The sequence below is a fragment of the Rhinichthys klamathensis genome, unplaced genomic scaffold, assembly GCF_029890125.1.
Source record: "Rhinichthys klamathensis goyatoka isolate OS25496 unplaced genomic scaffold, OSU_Roscu_1.1 h1tg000419l_1, whole genome shotgun sequence".
Taxonomy (NCBI): Eukaryota; Metazoa; Chordata; class Actinopteri; order Cypriniformes; family Leuciscidae; genus Rhinichthys; species Rhinichthys klamathensis.
In genome coordinates this window covers 1-20686 of record NW_026606917.1, presented here as the reverse complement: position 1 = coordinate 20686, position 20686 = coordinate 1, and the positions used below count along the sequence as shown (strand labels likewise).

The 20686-nt window shown below is 41.8% G+C and overlaps 1 protein-coding gene across 2 annotated transcripts; it reads left to right on the top strand.

The window, feature by feature from the left end:
* Window positions 1-6225: 6225 nt before the first annotated feature.
* Window positions 6226-19028, top strand: trim35-39 (tripartite motif containing 35-39). 2 transcript variants are annotated; one of them, XM_056235337.1, is made up of 6 exons: window positions 6226-6934; window positions 7100-7183; window positions 8031-8261; window positions 8343-8365; window positions 13228-13346; window positions 18183-19028. In XM_056235337.1, exons 1-6 carry the CDS (start codon window positions 6539-6541, stop codon window positions 18668-18670), a joined length of 1341 nt encoding a protein of 446 aa, XP_056091312.1. In that variant the 5' UTR covers window positions 6226-6538; the 3' UTR covers window positions 18671-19028. The 2 variants fall into 2 exon arrangements, with proteins under 2 accessions (XP_056091312.1, XP_056091311.1); XM_056235336.1 differs by having other exon boundaries at window positions 8031-8365.
* The last annotated feature ends 1658 nt before the right edge of the window (window positions 19029-20686 follow it).

Sequence of the window (20686 nt, the reverse complement as noted above, 5' to 3'; positions counted from 1 at the left end):
TTTCTTTTCCACTATAAGTGTATCCTTGGTAATATTGCAACACTTATGCAAGTTTTGAACTGGGGATTGAGTCACAGGTGCTAATCTACTATTATCCTCATTAGATTTTACCTTTCTAATTGCCTCAACGTACGTTAATTTTTCTTTTACCTTCACATTCTGAATTTGAACTGCTTTTTTATGTGCATCACATCCTTTGTAAGCAGCACTGTGCTCTCCTCCACAATTACAACACTTGATTTTAGCTCCTCTCTCACATTTCCCGTATTCATGTTCCCCTCCGCATTTGGCACAACGTAGTTTACTCTTACAAGCTGCTGCAATGTGCCCAAAATGCTGGCATTTAAAGCATCTCATAGGGGGAGCGATATATGGTCTTACTATATAGCTGACATACCCAATTCTGATTCTTTCAGGAATTTTATCTTCCTCTAGAGTCAACAATACAGACAGGCTGGGCCCCTTAACACCATCCCTTGTAAAAGGTAAACGTTTAACTCTCATTACTCTCACTCCTCTTACATTATCCCTGATTTCTTCTTCAGTGATCTCAGTTGATACTCCAGATATTACTCCCATAACCTTCCTTCTGTCTTCCCATACTTGTGGTTTAACCTCCTTCCCAAGCAATGATTTACACTTCATTAATCCATGCTGCTGAACTCTATCTCTACATATAATCAGTAGATTCCCATCTCTTAGAGTTTTAACAAACTGTACTTCACCTACCAATTTGTATATTGCATCACTAACCTTCAAGGGATTTGATGTACAAGGGGATTGAAATCGCAGAATGACTTTAATTTCAGAACTTTGTTCTTCCTCTCCTTTTTCTCCATCAGATTCTCTCTGCTTTCTTTTCATTTTTTTTCGATTCACTATCCTCCATTCTTCGTTGTTTGATTTTCCCTCGTTACCCGTGTCTACCTCAATCTCACTTCCTTCATCCACCTCACTTCCTGCACCTCCCGGATCACACCTCATTCCTCTCAACTCAGCCATTTCCAGCCCACCCACTCCACTCGGCAAACATCTCGAATAGCTTCCGCGTCAGTGACTTTTTATTGTGCGAAATTGCTGTCAATGAAAAAGAAGATGCAGTCCTCCAATCATCACGCAGACGCCCGGACTCCAGGCCAGCCCACTTCCCTATTCACTCCAGAGACGCCCGGCGTCCGTGGGCGGGACATAATCGCAGCATTTATCCAATGACCGTCTAGTTTCGAAGCACTGAAAAAAACTGTTCAAAGCAGCCCCAATGAAGTCAATGGACGCTCTGCTTCAATGGGGAAATGCCATAGGGAAATGCACTGTGACGCGCTACGGGAAGGAGATCGAGTCAGCCGACCTGCTATATGTAGCTGATTCTGAACGAACTCGTCTTCGATATGACCGTGTTCTAACGCATTTTTAGTCAATAAAATGTTAACACAATAGTACACATTTGACCATTAATTTTTTGACATTATAGGGGAAGCTGAGCTTCCCTTGCAGTCTTAAAGAAATCGCCACTGTTTGTAACCTATCGCGGCGATATTTGCCTTCAGTCCAGTTAATCGGTTATAGGGCGCGCGCCTCTCGCATATACACTGGTCATCACGTGACACCTCTCGGAGCGGCTTGGTTTAGTTATTTATGTGACCAGCAGAGGGAGTCATTGTATTGCGAATGGTTTATCCTTTGTCATTGTTACAATTGTAGTTGTTTAGATCTACAGAACAGCCTTTTTTCATTCTGTTAATCCCAGTTTCGGTTATGTTAAAATATTACTGTATTTTATTCCTGCTATATTATTAGAATAGGATACAGTTGATACAAATAGAGGTTGTGTTGCATGATAATCATTAGTTTGCATTTAACTAATTGTTTGTTTATTTATTCTAATTGTTTTCAGAACCACACACACACATACACGTCAATGTACATTCAACCATGCAGTTGTAAATCCAATAAATGCTTTCAATGAAGACATCTTGTGTGATTCTGACCGATCACCCGCTGTGAGCTCTACCTAACGATCCATAAACTAAATCAAAGAAGCCAGTCATCTTCTGCACAGGAAGTAAAGAAGATGATCCACCACTTGATACAGTTGAAGACCATAGAAGAAAGAAGACAAAGAAGAGATAAAAATGTATACATTATATTCACATATTTAAATAATAATATATATTTTCTCAATATCACCTGTTGTGTTCTGTTACACTGACTGGGAGAAAAGGATTGAAAAAGTAAATACGGTCCAAGCTGGATGTCGAAGAGAACACTAATTATCATAATGCAAAGAATACTGTAACATTTCGTTAAATCCTGGAAATATTTTACAGTGCACTTTTAGAAAATAAACTTTCTTAATCTTACAACACACTTCTCACTAGTTTATTTAACTTGTTTATGTCATGAGTCAGGTTTCTCCTCCCTTTTGATTCTCACACACACTCACACTTTCTCTCTTCTGCTCCGTTCTGCAGGCCTCTCTCTCTACCTGCACCTGTTAGTCATTGCAATCTGCGCTCGCGCTGATTTGCTTTGACACCTGTTTCTACTTTCCCCTAAGTGTTCACCCTTTATCTGGTGTTTGCTCTGGTAGTTTCTTTGTCCAGAAATAGATTTCAGTATAATGGAAAACATCATGAAGGCACAGAATATCCCAATATGGTCAAGCAAAGACTAGAAAATCAGTGGGGAACTTATCTTCAGATTTACACAGATGGATCCCAAGATCCACAAACTGGGAAGTCGGGATTTGCTTTTTATATCCCACAATATGAATATGTAAAGCTTAAGCGACTGTCTGAGGGGGTATCGGTGTATACAACAGAAATTCTAGCTATTATATGGGCACTAAAGTGGGTAGAGGAAGTTCAACCAAGGAGAGCAGTATTATGCTCAGATTCGGCTTCAGTGTTAAAAACTCTGAGAGGAAGTAATTTGGGAGCTCGGCCAGATCTGTTTATGGAGCTGATGGTTCTGTTGTATATGAACAGGCTGGAGGGTCAGTGGGATTTATCTGGGTGCCTGCACATGTTGGGGTAGAAGGGAATGAGGTGGCAGACAAGGCAGCAAAAATTACTTTAAAAAGAGACATTGATTTAGCAGTTTGTATTGGGGTTGCTGAATGTAGATCTGTCATTAAAGTAAATACTATAGTAGTATGGCAGAGGCAGTGGGAAAAGGAAACAAAGGGCCGTCATTACTATGCAATACAAAACAAAGTAAAGACAGAGCAATGTTATTTGGGTAAATCCAGAAGACAGTCTGTAATTATGACAAGACTAAGGCTGGGACACTGTGGACTTGCATGGGATCTAGCGAAGATGGGCAAACATGAGGATGGACTCTGTAGAACCTGCAATCAACAACAGACTGTTAATCATGTGTTTATGGTATGTCAACAGTATAAAGGGCAAAGAGAACAACTTTACTCTGTGGTATCAGGAGATGGAATACAGGCAGTGACACTGAGAGATATTTTGAATCCTCATGAGAATCAATCGAGGACAGTGGATGCAGTCATGGATTTTATATCTGCAACAGGATTAGCCCTCTGAGAATGATGGTGTCATAAAATGATAACCGAGATTGAACTGTGGGAGGCAGCAATGTGCCGAAAGCCATCTAGCCTGCCGGAAAGCTAGAAGAAGAAGATTCTTTGTCGGATCATTGTTGCTTGTCACACGTTACATTCTGACCCACACTGATCTGTGAAAGTTTTCACAAATCAGAATGACCTAGTTAGCCAACCGGGGAAGGGTTAACTGACCCACACTGATCTGTGAAAGGTTTCACAAATCAGAATGACCAAGTTAACCACTCAGGGAAGGGTTAACTGACCCACACTGATCTGTGAAAGGTTTCACAAATCAGAATGACCTATATAACCACTCAGGGAAGGGTTAACTGACCCACACTGATCTGTGAAAGGTTTCACAAATCAGAATGACCAAGTTACCGACTCAGGGAAGGGTTAACTGACCCAAACTGATCTGTGAAAGTTTTCACAAATCAGAATGGCCAAGTTAACCACTCAGGGAAGGGTTAACTGACCCAAACTGATCTGTGAAAGTTTTCACAAATCAGAATGACCTAGTTAGCCAACCGGGGAAGGGTTAACTGACCCAAACTGACCTCTGAAAGGTTTCACAAATCAGAATGACCTAGTTAACCAACCGGGGAAGGGTTAACTGACCCAAACTGATCTGTGAAAGTTTTCACAAATCAGGTTCAATCTAAAACAAGTGTTTTTGTAATCCAGCACTGTGTGTTTATTATAAATTGTTAATATCCATGGTTTAAACATGAAAAACACCTATTTTCAACATTCCTGTCTAACGGACTTTTTACAGACAAGAGCTTTGCTGTGAAAAAAATTCACAAATCGAGCATGTCAAGGTGACACTGGGTTCAGAGTCCTAAGTGACCGACTTTTGGAGCTGTATACCCAATTAAAAAAAAAAAAAAAAGATTTTGACCCGGAGAAACACTGTTACACAAATTCACAAAACATGAATAACGACGTGAGATATTATTTGCATGTCCACGACACCGCACTGCGGGACCACAGCGAAACGAAAACTGAAAATCAAACCGCAAACTATCTTTACTCCGGTGGAAAACCGAGTGGCAAGGGACGGGCGCTATTTAAAATTGTGAATTTCTCTGAATTGACAGATTCTTGGAAACATTTAAGATAATGTAAGTACACAATTGAAAAACACCGTGCAAGTGTTTTTTGGATATTTTGATAAATTCTTACATATTGTACATTTAAGCAGTACATAAAGTATTGAATGAAAATGTCTCTGAAACATCTGTGTATTTGACAAATATTGCATCCATTTAATTTCACTACAGCTGAATGAGAAGGTGACGTCACGCGTATCACTCCGTGTTGCATTGTGGGAAGGATTCGCCATCTTGGTAGGATACGCTATCCGTTGTCATGGTTACTTCGACCGTGAGACCGAGAGAAATAGCGACAGAGAGAGAGAGCAGCTTGATATTTGTTTGCATTTTTGCGATAAGGCACAGTTTCTTGGGAATAAATGAAGAAGGGGGAAGCAAAAGGAAAGGGGGTCTATCGGGAGAGACTAAATAACAACACAAAGCAGCGTTATTTAGAGAAACTACTTGACATCAACATGGACCCGTACGACCTGCTACAGAATGGACGAAAGACCAAAGCACTACCACCTTTCACATACGCTGACAAAGTTAATTACCTGGTTTGTTTATGGAATCAGTGCCTAACGTGCTTTAAGTCATTAGAAGCTGAACAAGTCTGCTGCGGCTGGGTGCAAGACACCCCCAAACCTGTAACGTTAAACTGCGAGAGTTCAGTCATACTTGATGTTTCATTCAGGCAAGGGCGTAGATTTGGTTTTAACATTGGGGGGGTTGTAATGTTTAATATAGTTTAAAAAATTGTTCTGCATATTTTTCATGTGATCATGGGTATAAATATGGGGGGTTATCTCCCCCCCAACCCCCCCATAAATTACGCCCCTGCATTCAGGCCTCATTCATATGTGGAAATAAATCTGATATGAATCAGATACGTGCATTTGCACCTGCCGTGCAACGTTAAGCGAATAGATCGGACATTCCCCTGTCAATGCGAATCGTAGCTGCTACGTCATTAAAAAAGTGTATTTTTAAAACATTTCACGGTACAGATATATCTATAACAAATGAAACAACTCTAGTTGAATAACAGAGTATTAATTTCGTTCGTTTGTGTTAAATAAATGGCGAACTGTGCTGAAATGTGTTGCTTTTGAAAGCAGGCTTTGCTCGCTGTTGCTGCTGTCAGTTTATTGACAAGCAGTTTCTCTAAGCTGGCTGCATTGTTATTTAGTCTCTCCCGATAGAACCCCTTTCATTTATCTTCCTTCTCCATATCTTCCAAAGAAACTGCGGCGTATCGGTGAAATGTAAACAAACACTAAGCTGCGCTGTCTCTCTTTCGCTATTTCTGGAATGTTTAGTCGCGCCTCTGTGAAGTTCTGAAGGCGTTGCCCCTGGCAACCGATAGCGTCTCCTACCATCATGGCCGACCGGCTCAGACCCCGCCCAAATCGGCACGTGACTCCTCACTCTCAATAAGGTATGCATTGCAAACACAGCGCGAGCGTCTCCGTTTTCAGCTCCTCCCCGACTGCGCGCGCACCTCTCTCTCCCCCTTCAAGCCCAGAGCTGTGAAAAACATATTTGGGCTCTGTTCAAGCCACGTCACAGGAAAGAAATTCTGATGGTGTCGTCGGACCTGTTTTAATATCCTAAGGTGATTAAAAAACTTGCAAGGACTTGACTGTCTCAGTATTTTTACTGTTATAGCGACTCTAATCTCAGTGTCTCGACAAAAGCATAAAAGAACCTGCAATCAGTGGAGAAGAAGAGAGACACTTTCAAAGGGGATTTTTGAGAAGTTTATTTCCAAATAGCCAGTAGAGTTTGTGTGATTTTCCTGCATGTTTACTTTTGAATCCATCATTTGGGAAAGTGAAGTCTCGTTTGCTGGTGCTCTAAAACAGTGAAAATGGATTCACTATCTGCAAAGGAAATGTCTTGTCCAATTTGCTGTGAAATCTTCAAGGCTCCTGTTCTTCTGTCGTGTAGTCACAGTTTCTGTAAAGAGTGTCTTCAACAGTTTTGGAGAAGCAGGAACACTAGAGAGTGTCCTGTCTGCAGGAGAAGGTCGTCACGAGATGATCCTCCATGTAATCTTGTGTTAAGAAACTTGTGCGAGTCCTTCCTGAAGGGGAGAAATGAGAGGAGTTCATCAGGGTCCGAGGAGGTCTGCAGTTTACACAGTGAGAAACTCAAACTCTTCTGTCTGGAGGACAAACAGCCTGTGTGTTTAGTGTGCAGAGATTCACATAAACATGTCAAGCACACATTCAGACCCATCAGTGAAGTTGTTTCATCTTATAAGGTAGGACAAATGTCTCTTGTTTAATTTAAGCAATAATTATTCACAGATATCATCACATTCATACACTCAGTATTTCTCTCTGCCATTTTGCTCAACTTTATAATCACATGATGTTCGATCATATCACTATACTCTTTTTATATATTTTATTTTGTTTAATTCTAGGAGGAGCTGAGGTTCTTACAAGAGAAACTTAAACACAGGGAGAAAATTAAAGGGGAGTGTGTGAAAACAATTCAACACATCAAGGTGAGGATACAGAATGACGCAGATAGGATCTACAATTAATGTAACAGATTCCAGTTTATTATGATTACATTTCTTTTAAGTCAACTTAACAGGCTAATCCTTGTGAGAAATGAGTACACATATGTGTTATTTAGTAAAATACAAAAAAGAAAATGCATAAGTACAAACTAATATTTACTTAACATGACATTTATTTACAGGTAATGAAATGTAGACCCACTTAAGTGGGACTTAAAGGGATAGTTCACCCAAAAAGGATAATTCTGTCATTAATTATATGTGTCATAAGAACACATAAACCAAATAAATATATTCAATATTAAATGTCCAAATTTCCATAAAAAAAGTGAAAATATAAATTCTAAAAATATGAAATATGGCTCTAACATGTACTTTAAAGTAAACTTTTAATTTGACTATAACAAAATTTACTTTTTAGGATTGTACTTAAGTGTGTTAAGAAACAGTTATGACAGTGTACTCTGTTGAAGTGCACTTAAGTTGCCTTTTATTTCATTATTATTATATTATCTGTTAGTAAAGGTTTTTGTAAATATTCTTTTGCGATGTGAAGTACACTACAATTGTACATTCAGTACAATTAAGCACACTTTTGCAGAAGTTTTTCCCTAGTCATAAATAATGTTCATGTTCATGTGTGTTCATTCACATGATTGAACTCTGAAATTTTTAAGAAGTTGATTAAGACTTTTTTAATGCAATCTTTATTAACTTGGTTGTTATTTAAATTGTTGTTGCATAACAACATAAATATGTAAAAAAAAAAAAAAGAGCATAACAAATCAAATGTATTATTTATTAATAAGGGAATGTTATTTAATTTCAGTCTCAAGCTGAGCACACAGACTGTCAGATTAAACTGGAGTTTAAAAAGCTTCATCAGTTCCTCAGAGATGAAGAAGAAATAGCAATCGCTACATTGAGGGAGGAAGAGGAGCGGAAGAATCAGGCGATGAAGGAGAAGCTTGAGGAGATGAACAGACACATCTTAGCTCTTTCACACACAATCCAGGACATGGAGGAGATGATGAATGCCAGTGAAGTCTTGTTTCTAAAGGTCTCATTTCTGATAATTGATACATTGATTGATCACATCCTGTCATTTTGGGAGATAATAAATTATCTGTTTATTCTGCAGAACTTTCCAGTCACAATGGAAAGGTGAGTGATCTACTGGTTCCCTCTCGTAGTCACTTCGAGTTACGTCGAATGATGACGAAATGGGGTTTCGCTTAGAAAGCCTATCATTTACATTTATATTTATTCATTTAGCTGACGCTTTTATCCAAAGCAACTTACAATTGCTATATATGGCAGAGGTCGCACGCCTCTGGAGCAACTAGGGGTTAAGTGTCTTGCCCAGGGACACATTGGTGTCTCACAGTGGATTCGAACCCGGGTCTCTCACACCAAAGGCATGTGTCTTATCCACTGCGCCATCGCCACCCTATCAACTTCGAGTATTACAAAATGAGCCAATGGCAAAGAAGAAATGCTATGGGTCTGTGGATTTTGCATAGCGTGACTCAGCCCCACCTCGTGGGTAGGGAAGTATGCTGGCAATATGCTGATCTGTTTTTACTTCGGAGCCAAGAAGTCCTCTTCACTCCTGCAGCCTATTCTCTGACTATCTTCGAGAATCTTCTAGACGAGCAGCTTCCAGCGGTGTTGGTGTGATGGCGTGTTCCAGCGAGTTTCACATTCCTGCCTGCTGATCTGAACAGCGTGTGTGTTTCTACCTGGACGCTTCAGCACTGCTGAAAGCTTTTCTCTCACATAAAGAGCGTGCACGTGGTACGTCTTTCTAAAGACGATCTGCCTGTGTATTTCTGAGTGCGGTAGTCTGATCGATTCCGCTGATGGGCACGAGTGCTGTTTGGGCTTCGATCACACTCAGACAGCGTTCGTGGATGTGTCACGTTCTCCTAGCGCATAGGTCGGCAACCCGCGGCTCTAGAGCAGCATGCGGCTCTTAAGCGCCGCCCTAGTGGCTCCCTGGAGTTTTTTTCAAAAATTTGAAAATGGAAAAAATATTTTTTTGTTTTAATATAATTTGTGTAGGAGGAAAAACATGACAAACTTTCTTAAAGTTTTTCAACGTTGTAAAAATGTGTATAATAAATATTTAATTTCAACATTTCTTGTCAACGAAGAATTTACGCCATACACTTTGACACACGTGTCTGTCAGATTGGCGTGATGCCAGACCGGTGGCTGACAAACAAACCGGCGGGTGTGTCATGGGCCATGGATCCCAAGGGGAAAAAGAGAAAGATAGCTGAGCACTCCCAACGCAATAGAGTGCGGCGCGGGACTAGATTTGATGGCCGAGCGCGGGCGCGTGCGGTAATGCACTCACTCTACTAAAACAAAATAGAAACGATTTACAGGCCAGAATTTCTATTCGTAACATGTTTGCAGCGTTGAGCGATATAGCCAATCACAGACATATGTGTTGATTTCTTGAACGCAATGGCCAATCAGAAACATTTAAGATAGACTCCCCTCACCGCTCAAAGCAGACTTTTTTGTTCAGTGCTGAATTCTGTATGCTGGCAAATCCTCTAATTATAACGAACAAAGTGTGGATATTATGAAAGATTCATTGTGCAGTCAGCTTCATTGATAATAACAGAGATGTGTGAGATCGCGATGAACTGTCAGCTTTTTAGGAATTATTAAGAGAGCGCACTTTGCGCCCATTCAGTCATGCCAAACCTTGCACGCAGTAAACTGCTTGCTTTTATGTTAAATTAACAGTGGTTTGTGTTTTAATGCTTTAATAACAAATAATTTATCAGGAGGATGTATGGTGGCGACACGTAGGCTAACTTAAGTATTTGGAGGTACAGAAAAAAGTCTATTTGCGGGCGGGAGCGGGACAAAACATAAATGTTGCGGGCAGGAGAAAGAAAGTTGAGAACGTCAGTTATAACGACCCACGCATTAAAAAATGGTCGCGTTAAAATCGGGCTCGGTCTCATAATTACGTTTAATGTGTCGGGCCGGGCCGGGCTTGATTTTCTGGGCCCGATCTAAGCTCTAATTTGTAGCCTACTTATCATTTTGATACTAAGGGGCTAATAAAGCTAATATAACACTTACAGCATGTGTTGCCTTCATTATAAGGCTTATATAAAGCTTTTATTTTTTTGCGGCTCCAGACAGATTTTTTTTTTTTGGTCCAATATGGCTCTTTCAACATTTTGGGTTGCCGACCCCTGGAACATGACCATCGCAATGTAATGGCTGAGACTCAATGAGCTCAATACAGCGAGAGTCCCCTTATCCACACCCCAATCTATTTTCTCCACGCGATATAATACTTTGGCTGGTGGCCAGGGTAACCTAAGACGGCTGGTCTGGAACTAAACCAACGAAACATCCTCGCTCCACACCCCGTCTTTCACATTGCAACCCGTGCGGTTCTAAATGAGCTCGGGTGTGCTAGCATAACGAGTCTGATCCACAGGTTACAGCTATGCTTTTCCGGCCGCCGCGAGTATCGGGCTTGTGTGGAACCATCCGGCGCACAGCTAGCCGCGGGGCCTCCGAAAGTATGCGTTTCCCCCAGTCAGCCTTCTTGTACAGACCCTGTGCAAGATCAGGGAGGACGAGGAGGAGGTCATTTTGGTTGCGCCTCATTGGCCCAGCCGGACCTGGTTCTCCGAACTTGTACTCCTCGCGACAGCACCTTCCTGGCCAATTCCTCTGAGGAAGGACCCTTTCTCAGAGACGGGGCACCCTATGGCACCCTCGTCCCGTACTTTGAAACCTCTACGTGTGGCTCCTGGACAGGACAAGGCAGGTTTGAGTCCCCTACCACCAGCGGTACTACCATTTGAGTACTACCATCACTTCCACTTGAGCATTGTCCACGAGACATGCCTATGCGTTGGAGTGGAACCTCTTCGTCAACTGGTGCTCTTCTCACCGAGAAGACCCCAGAAAATGCCCGATCAGTGTCGTGCTTTCCTTCCTGTTGACGCAGTTGAGGGTAAGTCCGTGGGAAAGCACAACCTGATCATCAGGTTCCTGAGAGGAGCGAGGAGACTGAATCCTCCTCGCCCTCCCTCTTGGGACCTCTCAGTGGTTCTAACTGCCCTGCAGAGTGCTCCCTTTGAGCCTCTGCAATCAGTGGAGCTTAAGTTCCTGTCAGTTAAGACAGCGCTCCCGGTTGCATTGGCCTCCATTAAGAGGGTAGGGGACCTGCACGCATTTTCCGTTGACGAAGCGTGCCTGGAATTCAGGCCGGCCTATTCTCATGTGATCCTGAGACTCCGGCCTGGATATGTGCCCAAGGTTCCCACCACTCCCTTTCGAGATCAGGTGGTGAACCTGCAAGCGCTGCCCCTGGAGGAGGCAGACCCAGCCTTGGCACTGCTCTGTCCAGTACGCGCCCTCCGTGCTTACGTAGACAGAACGCAGTGTTTCAGGACCTCAGACCAGGTCTTTGTCTTTTATGGGAAGCTGAAGGGAAAGGCTCTCTCCAAGCAGAGGCTGTTTCACTGGATAGTGGATGCCATTGCTTTGGCATACCAGAAGCAAGGCTGACCTTTTTTTCTGTGAAAAGCTCTTGGTGTGAAAGCTCACTCCACCCGGAGTGTGGCTTCCTCTTGGGCTCTAGCGCATGGCGCCTCGCTAACAGACATCTGCAGAGCTGCAGGCTGGGCAACACCCAACACATTCGCCAGATTCTACAATCTCTGAGTCGAGCCAGTGTCCTCCCATGTACTCGCTTCAACCAGCCGGTACTAGGACCCGCTCAGATGTCTTTGCTTGCTCACCATTCCACTCCACGGACTGGATACGTGCGATATATCCCTCAGGTGAGCTTTCCCCAAGCCCTGAGTTCCTTCAGCGCTGTTGACGTCAACGCCAGAGTCTATGCCTGCGGCAGCTTTCACGTTGGCTACGTGCCTCCATGTGCTTGGTTCCCGTGACCATCCCACTGGTGACCATCCCACATGTGTATTTCGACTGTAAGCCTCTCCGAGCATGTGTCTTTCCCTTGGCAAGCCACCTTGCCACTCCTGGGGTTGAAACATTCCACCCTGCGGGCTGAACACCCCAGTGTTTCTTCATATGCTGCCCCTCTGGGTCATATCTGGGAACCCCATTTCATCGTCATTCGACGCAACTCGAAGTGACTACGAAAGGGAACGTCTCGGTTACGTATGTCTCCCTTCCACTTCGCTGTACCGCTGGAACAGTCTGAGTTCAGTCTCGCCTCCTCAGCAAGTAACATATCTGCATATTGCCAGCGTATATCCTTATATACCCACAAGGTGGGGCGGAGTCACACTATGCAAAATCCGCAGACCCATAGCATTTCTTTGCCATTGGGAATTGTAGAGTACGGAGATGCAGAACTGCAATGGGTCAATCATCCTTTTCAGTGAAAGGTGGACATCTATGGAACACCATGCCGGTGAATCTAAAGTTGCAACCAGAACTTACGGTTTTCTGTACAAAGCTGAAACAATGGCTGAAATCTACACAGCGATGTGAACATTGAGGTTATTTTTATTTTTTTTAGATTAGTTACGTTATTTTTATGAAGTTGATGTGTTTAGGTATGTCAATATGTCATTGTTGATTTGTTTGGGTACAACATGTGCACACATGTATACATGTGTGTATTTGTATTTGTTTTGTTTCTTGTGATGATTGTTTGTTTGTTTTTTTGTTTTGTTTTTTGGATGTTTTGATTTTATGTAAAAGCCTAACCAGGGACGCGGGCCGCAAACTAGCTTTATGCTATATGCCCTATGTACACAGCATCGGTTGTCTATGTGTAACAATGCTTAGTGTATTGTCCCTGTTAAATAAAAAAAAAAAAAATTGGCTCGTTTTGTAATACTCGAAGTTGATAGGCTTTCTAAGCGAAACCCCATTTTGTTGTCATTCGACGTAACATATCCATTTCCTACTCAGGGAACGAGGGTTACATACGTAACCGTGACGTTTCTCTGTTTCTGATCCAAAGCCACTGTAGTTCTGACTTCTGAATATTCTTCCAGAGTCCAGAGCTCACAGCCGGATCCACACATGGCTTCTGGAGCTTTGATTCATGTGGCGCCTTACTTGGGCAACCTGCCGTTCAGAGTCTGGAAGAAGGCGCAAGACATTATCCAAAACAGTGAGTCTTCTTTAGATAAGTGATTCTCAAACATTTTGACTGCAAGGCCCTTAGTGTCCAGGAAGCTTCAGAAGCTTGGGTCTTTTTGCTCACCTAGGCTCTTTGAATAGAATCCTGAATAGAAAGTTCAAAAGAACAGCAATTATTTGCAATACAAAAATACATATTTGAGAAAATACATAATCAGCCAGTGTTCAAAAGTATCTGCTTGCCTTAGCTCGATTCAAAGCGGTAAGCTTGTAATAACGTTTTTAATTCCAGTGGTACTGGCGGATTTCCGCGGGAGATTCGAGCATGTCTTTGCGTCATTACATCACATCTGTACACATAAAGAAGGAGTCTCGGCTAGTAGGCTATATTGAGTCATTACGTCACATCTGTACACATAAAGAAGAGTCTCGGCTAGTAGGCTATATTGAGTCATTACGTCACATCTGTACACATAAAGAAGAGTCTCGGCTAGAAGGCTATATTGATTCATTACGTCACATCTGTACACATAAAGAAGAGTCTCGGCTAGTAGGCTATATTGATTCATTACGTCACATTTGTACACATAAAGAGGAGTCTCGGCTAGTAGGCTATATTGAGTCATTACGTCACATCTGTACACATAAAGAAGAGTCTCGGCTAGTAGACTATATTGAGTCATTACGTCACATCTGTACACATAAAGAAGGAGTCTCGGCTAGTAGGCTATATTGAGTCATTACGTCACATCTGTACACATAAAGAAGAGTCTCGGCTAGTAGGCTATATTGAGTCATTACGTCACATCTGTACACATAAAGAAGAGTCTCGGCTAGAAGGCTATATTGATTCATTACGTCACATCTGTACACATAAAGAAGAGTCTCAGCTAGTAGGCTATATTGAGTCATTACGTCACATTTGTACACATAAAGAGGAGTCTCGGCTAGTAGGCTATATTGAGTCATTACGTCACATCTGTACACATAAAGAAGAGTCTCGGCTAGTAGACTATATTGAGTCATTACGTCACATCTGTACACATAAAGAAGAGTCTCGGCTAGTAGGCTATATTGAGTCATTACGTCACATCTGTACACATAAAGAAGAGTCTCGGCTAGTAGGCTATATTGAGTCATTACGTCACATCTGTACACATAAAGAAGAGTCTCGGCTAGTCGGCTATATTGAGTCATTACGTCACATCTGTACACATAAAGAAGAGTCTCGGCTAGTCGGCTATATTGAGTCATTACGTCACATCTGTACACATAAAGAAGAGTCTCGGCTAGTAGACTATATTGAGTCATTACGTCACATCTGTACACTTAAAGAAGAGTCTCGGCTAGTAGACTACATTGAGTCATTACGTCACATTTGTACACATAAAGAAGAGTCTCGGCTAGTAGGCTATATTGAGTCATTACGTCACATCTGTACACATAAAGAAGAGTCTCGGCTAGTAGGCTATATTGAGTCATTACGTTACATCTGTACACATAAAGAAGAGTCTTGGCTAGTCGGCTATATTGAGTCATTACGTCACATCTGTACACTTAAAGAAGAGTCTCGGCTAGTAGGCTATATTGAGTCATTACGTCACATTTGTACACATAAAGAAGAGTCTCGGCTAGTAGGCTATATTGAGTCATTACGTCACATCTGTACACATAAAGAAGAGTCTCGGCTAGTAGGCTATATTGAGTCATTACGTCACATCTGTACACATAAAGAAGGAGTCTCGGCTAGTAGGCTATATTGCGTGTGAGGATGCTATAGCCTTTTCTCACAGCACTTGATATAATTAAACTTATCAATTTGATGGCGGATCCAGAAAGGTTCAAACAACAATCACCAGTGACAACTGGAGACTCACCCGTTGTAAAATGCAAAAGACTTACAGAACTTACAGAAAAAAAGAGACTGCAACCGGACCCATGCGAAAACAAGGATACATATCGGAAGTACACGCAATGCTGTAGTCACGCAATACTGACGTTGTTAACATTAACAATTTGAGAACAAAGTATAATTTGCACAGTTTTGCGTAGGGATGGGACTTGAAAACCGGTTCCACTTGAGAACCGGCTCTAAGTTTTACGATCCATCGATATTGTCTGCCCTTGACGTTAACGAGTCCTCATATCAATGCTCCTGCTCTGAGTTAGCCATAGTATGTAGGCTACAGACCGTGAACTCACAACTGTCCCTTTTGTCCTTTATCAAGCACCATAGCACGGCGTCCAAAGCGAATTTATGTACCGCCAAAGTCTTATTTGATCGGTGAGTAATGTAGATGAACTGCTGCGCTTGTGACAGGGCACATGTTTAACTGAACGATCAGAGAGAGCCCTGGTTGCGCGCACGCACTCTCTATCTTCGGAGCAAGGCCGGCTTCACCGTCTCGAAACTAAGCGCTGTCTCGCTCTCTCTCCCTCGCACATATTAATCAAAATAAACGACACAATGGCAAGGTCGGGAGACCAATGTTTCATGTGGAGCATTCAGAGATTTGTTTTTCCTGAATTAGGCTACCGCTGGGTGTGAATTGTGCTAAAATACATTGCCTTATCTTCTCTGAAAAGCGTTCCGCACATTCAGCTGACATAAACCACACTTTAAATAAACGAAAAAAAACTATCCAGTGATGAAATGTTTTCTGTGATGACACATCTTGTGGTATGTCCCAACCGCCGGCACACGTCTGATAATGACACGTCCAATTCGCGAACTAATGACTCATTTGAACCGATTCGTTTTAATGAATGGTTAAAACAACTGATCTTTCCAACACTGAACTCACGGTACCTTTAATCGGTGTATAACTAAATCGGTAACACTTTACAATAAGGTTCCATTTATTACATAAATTACATAAAAGTACAGTTTGCTTACTCAAGTGTAAGCTTTAAAACAAATAAAACCACTTGGTTTCCCAAATCCCAAGCTATGAGCTTGATATAACTATGAAATTAATAATCATTATAGAAATTTCCATGACTTTACGATGTCTGGAAATCACACTTTTAAAATTCCCTCATATACAGTATCCAGGTTTTCTAAGACCAAGGGAACAAATTGAAATAAGAAAAATGTCTTGATTGTCAGCTGTCTTTTTAAAGTTTATTTTATTTTTAATCATTGTAAGCTATTTTTCGCCCCCCCTTGGACATTTGCTGAGGCTTCCGGCGCTGGTTGAGAACCACTGCGCTGTTGCACATACAGTTTAAATGACAGATGGGTGAATAGTCCCCCTATGGTGAAAATCAAGTTTTTAATGTTGTTTAATATGTCTATGTGGTGTTTTTAATATGCTTTGACAAACTCAAAGACTGAAGGCCAATTTATACTTCTGCGTCGAGTGTACGCCGTAGTGTACGGCGTAGGCTACGCACGTAGGCGACGCCGTCATGAGCATTTATACTTCTGCGTTTAGCTCTGCGTTGCTCTGCAGTACAGCGCCGAAACGCTAGTTGGCGGCGGAGGGTTTTAATGTTCCACTGTGTTTAGATTCCTCGCGGCAAGAAGAAGAAGATTCCTCGCGGCTGTTTTGAGTTTAGGTTACTACAAGCAATGGCGACTGAAAGAGAGCAGATCATGTTGGAGTTGGAGCTTATCGAGGTGGAAAAGGTACATTTTTAGTTTTTTTAACAGTTTCGCTGTACTTAGAATTTAAAAATGGCGGGCGGTGCAGAAGAACACGCCGGAAATGCATAGGAGGAAACGCGATGCTACCAAGCCGACCAATCACAGATCTTGCGGTCCGTGTCGTCGCGACGTGTAGTTACATTTTTGAGGAGGTGCGCGTCAGCTTACGGCGAAGGGTACGGCGTATGGTACGCGTCTGTGCGTATGCTACGCCATACCTACTGCGCGCACCCGACGCAGAAGTATAAATTGGCCTTGAGTGATTGAGTGGAGGCGGGGCTAATTTGTATATTCATAGAACCACGTATACTAAATGAGGCAAGGGTGTAGAGTTACGTTCAAGCTATTTTAAGGCATGAATATTTGTTTTTTTTCAAGGAAAAAACATTTAAATGTGTAATTTCTGTTATCAAAGATGAGTTTTAAAGGATAAAAGTATTGACTACAGGGGGGACTTTAAAGATTTAGTCATGATGTGTGGAATAACCAGATGACCTGCAACAGCAACACCAAAATGAGCTGTAAACAAGAGAACAACAACTCTGGCACACACTGATATTTAGTTACATTTATTTAGCAGATCTCTACAGTTTTTATCATGGGATGCAAAAATAACATTTCTTAAGGCCCGGGTATGCTTAATTTTCTGCATTCTACTTTGCGCAAGCATTTTAAAGTACTCCGTTGGCTGTGAGTGCGGAACGACACGTTTGGCACATTGGCACTATCTAGTGGACTTTGTTTTCAAGCGCTCAAGTCAAGGCCAAATAATAGGGGTGAAATAAGGGTGATTGGGGCAGTTTTTGAAGTTCCGCCTTGTGTAAGGTTTCTTTAATTTATGGTTCTTGCCATAAATTAAAAACATCAGCCCAACATATTCCCTTTTATGTAAACTGATCCAAAATACCATTTTTGGTAACATTTGAGTGATTGGGACAGCACATCTTATCATTGATTTAGGCCAGTGTAAGCACTTATTACACTATTTAGTTCATACTTTGGTATAATTTCACATGCAACATTTCCTTTTTCTGTTTGTGTTTATTTCTGTTCAACTTTGTTTCTCAATGTTTATAAATTCATCCACAATTCAGTACAACACCCCCTTTTTTTGTAACATTTGGATGAAAGGTTCATAATCCATCTTCATTTGTGTACAGTTCACTCTTGATCATATGAAGATCAGAATAAAAGCAGCTGTTGATTGTGTCTCATCAGCTCCTGTGATTCTGGATCCAAATACAGCTCATCCAGATCTCCTCTTGTCTGATGATTTGACCAGTCTGAGATGCAGTTCGAACAGTCAAACGCTTCCTGATAATCCAGAGAGATTCGACGAGCATTCCTGCGTTCTGGGTTCAGAGGGGTTTGACTCGGGGACACACTGCTGGGACGTGGAGGTTAAAGAGAGCTCGTCCTGGGCTCTGGGAGTAACTGCGGCATCGAACCAGAGGAAGGGATGTGATTTCTTTGACACTGGTGTGTGGAGTGTGCAGTACAGACTGTTTGAAGAGTCTGGTTTTCCTGTGGAACAGAAGCTGGAGCGGGTGAGAGTTCAGCTGGACTTTGAAAGAGGAACGGTGTCATTCTCCGATCCTGTATCTAACACGCATCTATACACGTTCACAACCAGCTTCACTGAGACTGTCTTCCCATTCTTCTATAGCTTTTCCCATCTGAGGATCTTACAGTTGAATTGTTTGTAAAAGTTATTGCTGTACATCCACAGCTGACAGAAATAAGACCGGTTTAGTAATGTTCCCATTAAGTCGCGAAAAACTTTATTTCTGAATGATCTTATCGTTCAAAAAGTCCAGTTTATCACGTGTTTTAAAAACGTGTTTTTTCTTGGTTTCGGCGAACGTTAAGGAAACATTCCATTCAACATTTGGCAAACATTATGGGTATGTAACTTTCTCTGAACATTCTGAAACAAGTACTGATATTAACAAATGTTGGATGGAGTGTTGGAAATGTATGAACACACAGACAAGTGGAGTGAAACCAACATTAAAATGTTCCAGTTTAGAGGTGAGAAGAGAGTTTTCTCAGGATTCAGTTCAATAATCAATATTATCTTCATGATTTGATATATGTATATATAATATATACACTCACCTAAAGGATTATTAGGAACACCATACTAATACTGTGTTTGACCCCCTTTCGCCTTCAGAACTGCCTTAATTCTACGTGGCATTGATTCAACAAGGTGCTGAAAGCATTCTTTAGAAATGTTGGCCCATATTGATAGGGTAGCATCTTGCAGTTGATGGAGATTTGTGGGATGCACATCCAGGGCACGAAGCTCCCGTTCCACCACATCCCAAAGATGCTCTATTGGGTTGAGATCTGGTGACTGTGGGGGCCATTTTAGTACAGTGAACTCATTGTCATGTTCAAGAAACCAATTTGAAATGATTCGAGCTTTGTGACATGGTGCATTATCCTGCTGGAAGTAGCCATCAGAGGATGGGTACATGGTGGCCATAAAGGGATGGACATGGTCAGAAACAATGCTCAGGTAGGCGGTGGCATTTAAACGATGCCCAATTGGCACTAAGGGGCCTAAAGTGTGCCAAGAAAACATCCCCCACACCATTACACCACCACCACCAGCCTGCACAGTGGTAACAAGACATGATGGATCCATGTTCTCATTCTGTTTACGCCAAATTCTGACTCCATCTGAATGTCTCAACAGAAATCGAGACTCATCAGACCAGGCAACATTTTTCCAGTCTTCAACTGTTCAATTTTGGTGAGCTCTTGCAAATTGTAGCCTCTTTTTCCTATTTGTAGTGGAGATGAGTGGTACCCCCGGTGGGGTCTTCTGCTGTTGTAGCCCATCCGCCTCAAGGTTGTGCGTGTTGTGGCTTCACAAATGCTTTGCTGCATACCTCGGTTGTAACGAGTGGTTATTTCAGTCAAAGTTGCTCTTCTATCAGCTTGAATCAGTCGGCCCATTCTCCTCTGACCTCTAGCATCAACAAGGCATTTTCGCCCACAGGACTGCCGCATACTGGATGTTTTTCCCTTTTCACACCATTCTTTGTAAACCCTAGAAATGGTTGTGCGTGAAAATCCCAGTAACTGAGCAGATTGTGAAATACTCAGACCGGCCCGTCTGGCACCAACAACCATGCCACGCTCAAATTTGCTTAAATCCCCTTTCGTTCCCATTCTGACATTCAGTTTGGAGTTCAGGAGATTGTCTTGACCAGGACCACACCCCTAAATGCATTGAAGCAACTGCCATGTGATTGGTTGATTCGATAATTGCATTAATGAGAAATTGAACAGGTGTTCCTAATAATCCTGTAGGTGAGTGTATGTATATATAAACAAAAAATGCAAGCTAAATGCAAATTATCAGAGGTGGACAAAGTACACAACTTCCTTACTTGAGAGAAAGTATAGATACTACTGGACAAATATTACTCCGTTACAAGTAAAAGTTGAAAAGTCTGATTTTTACTTAAGTAAAAGTACAGAAGTACTTGTTTTTAAAAGTACTTAAGTATCAAAAGTAAAAAGTAACTGTCAATGCATTGTTTTATTATTGTTGTATGTAATACTTACAGTACCTTTTGCCTCTGAATCTATGCCTGCCTACCTACCCTCATATCAATGTCAAATGTATTTCTACAACACATTTCCAGTAGTGGGGTTAAATGTGAGATTGAATAAGTGCACTCAATAATGTCCACAATGGTTCCGGA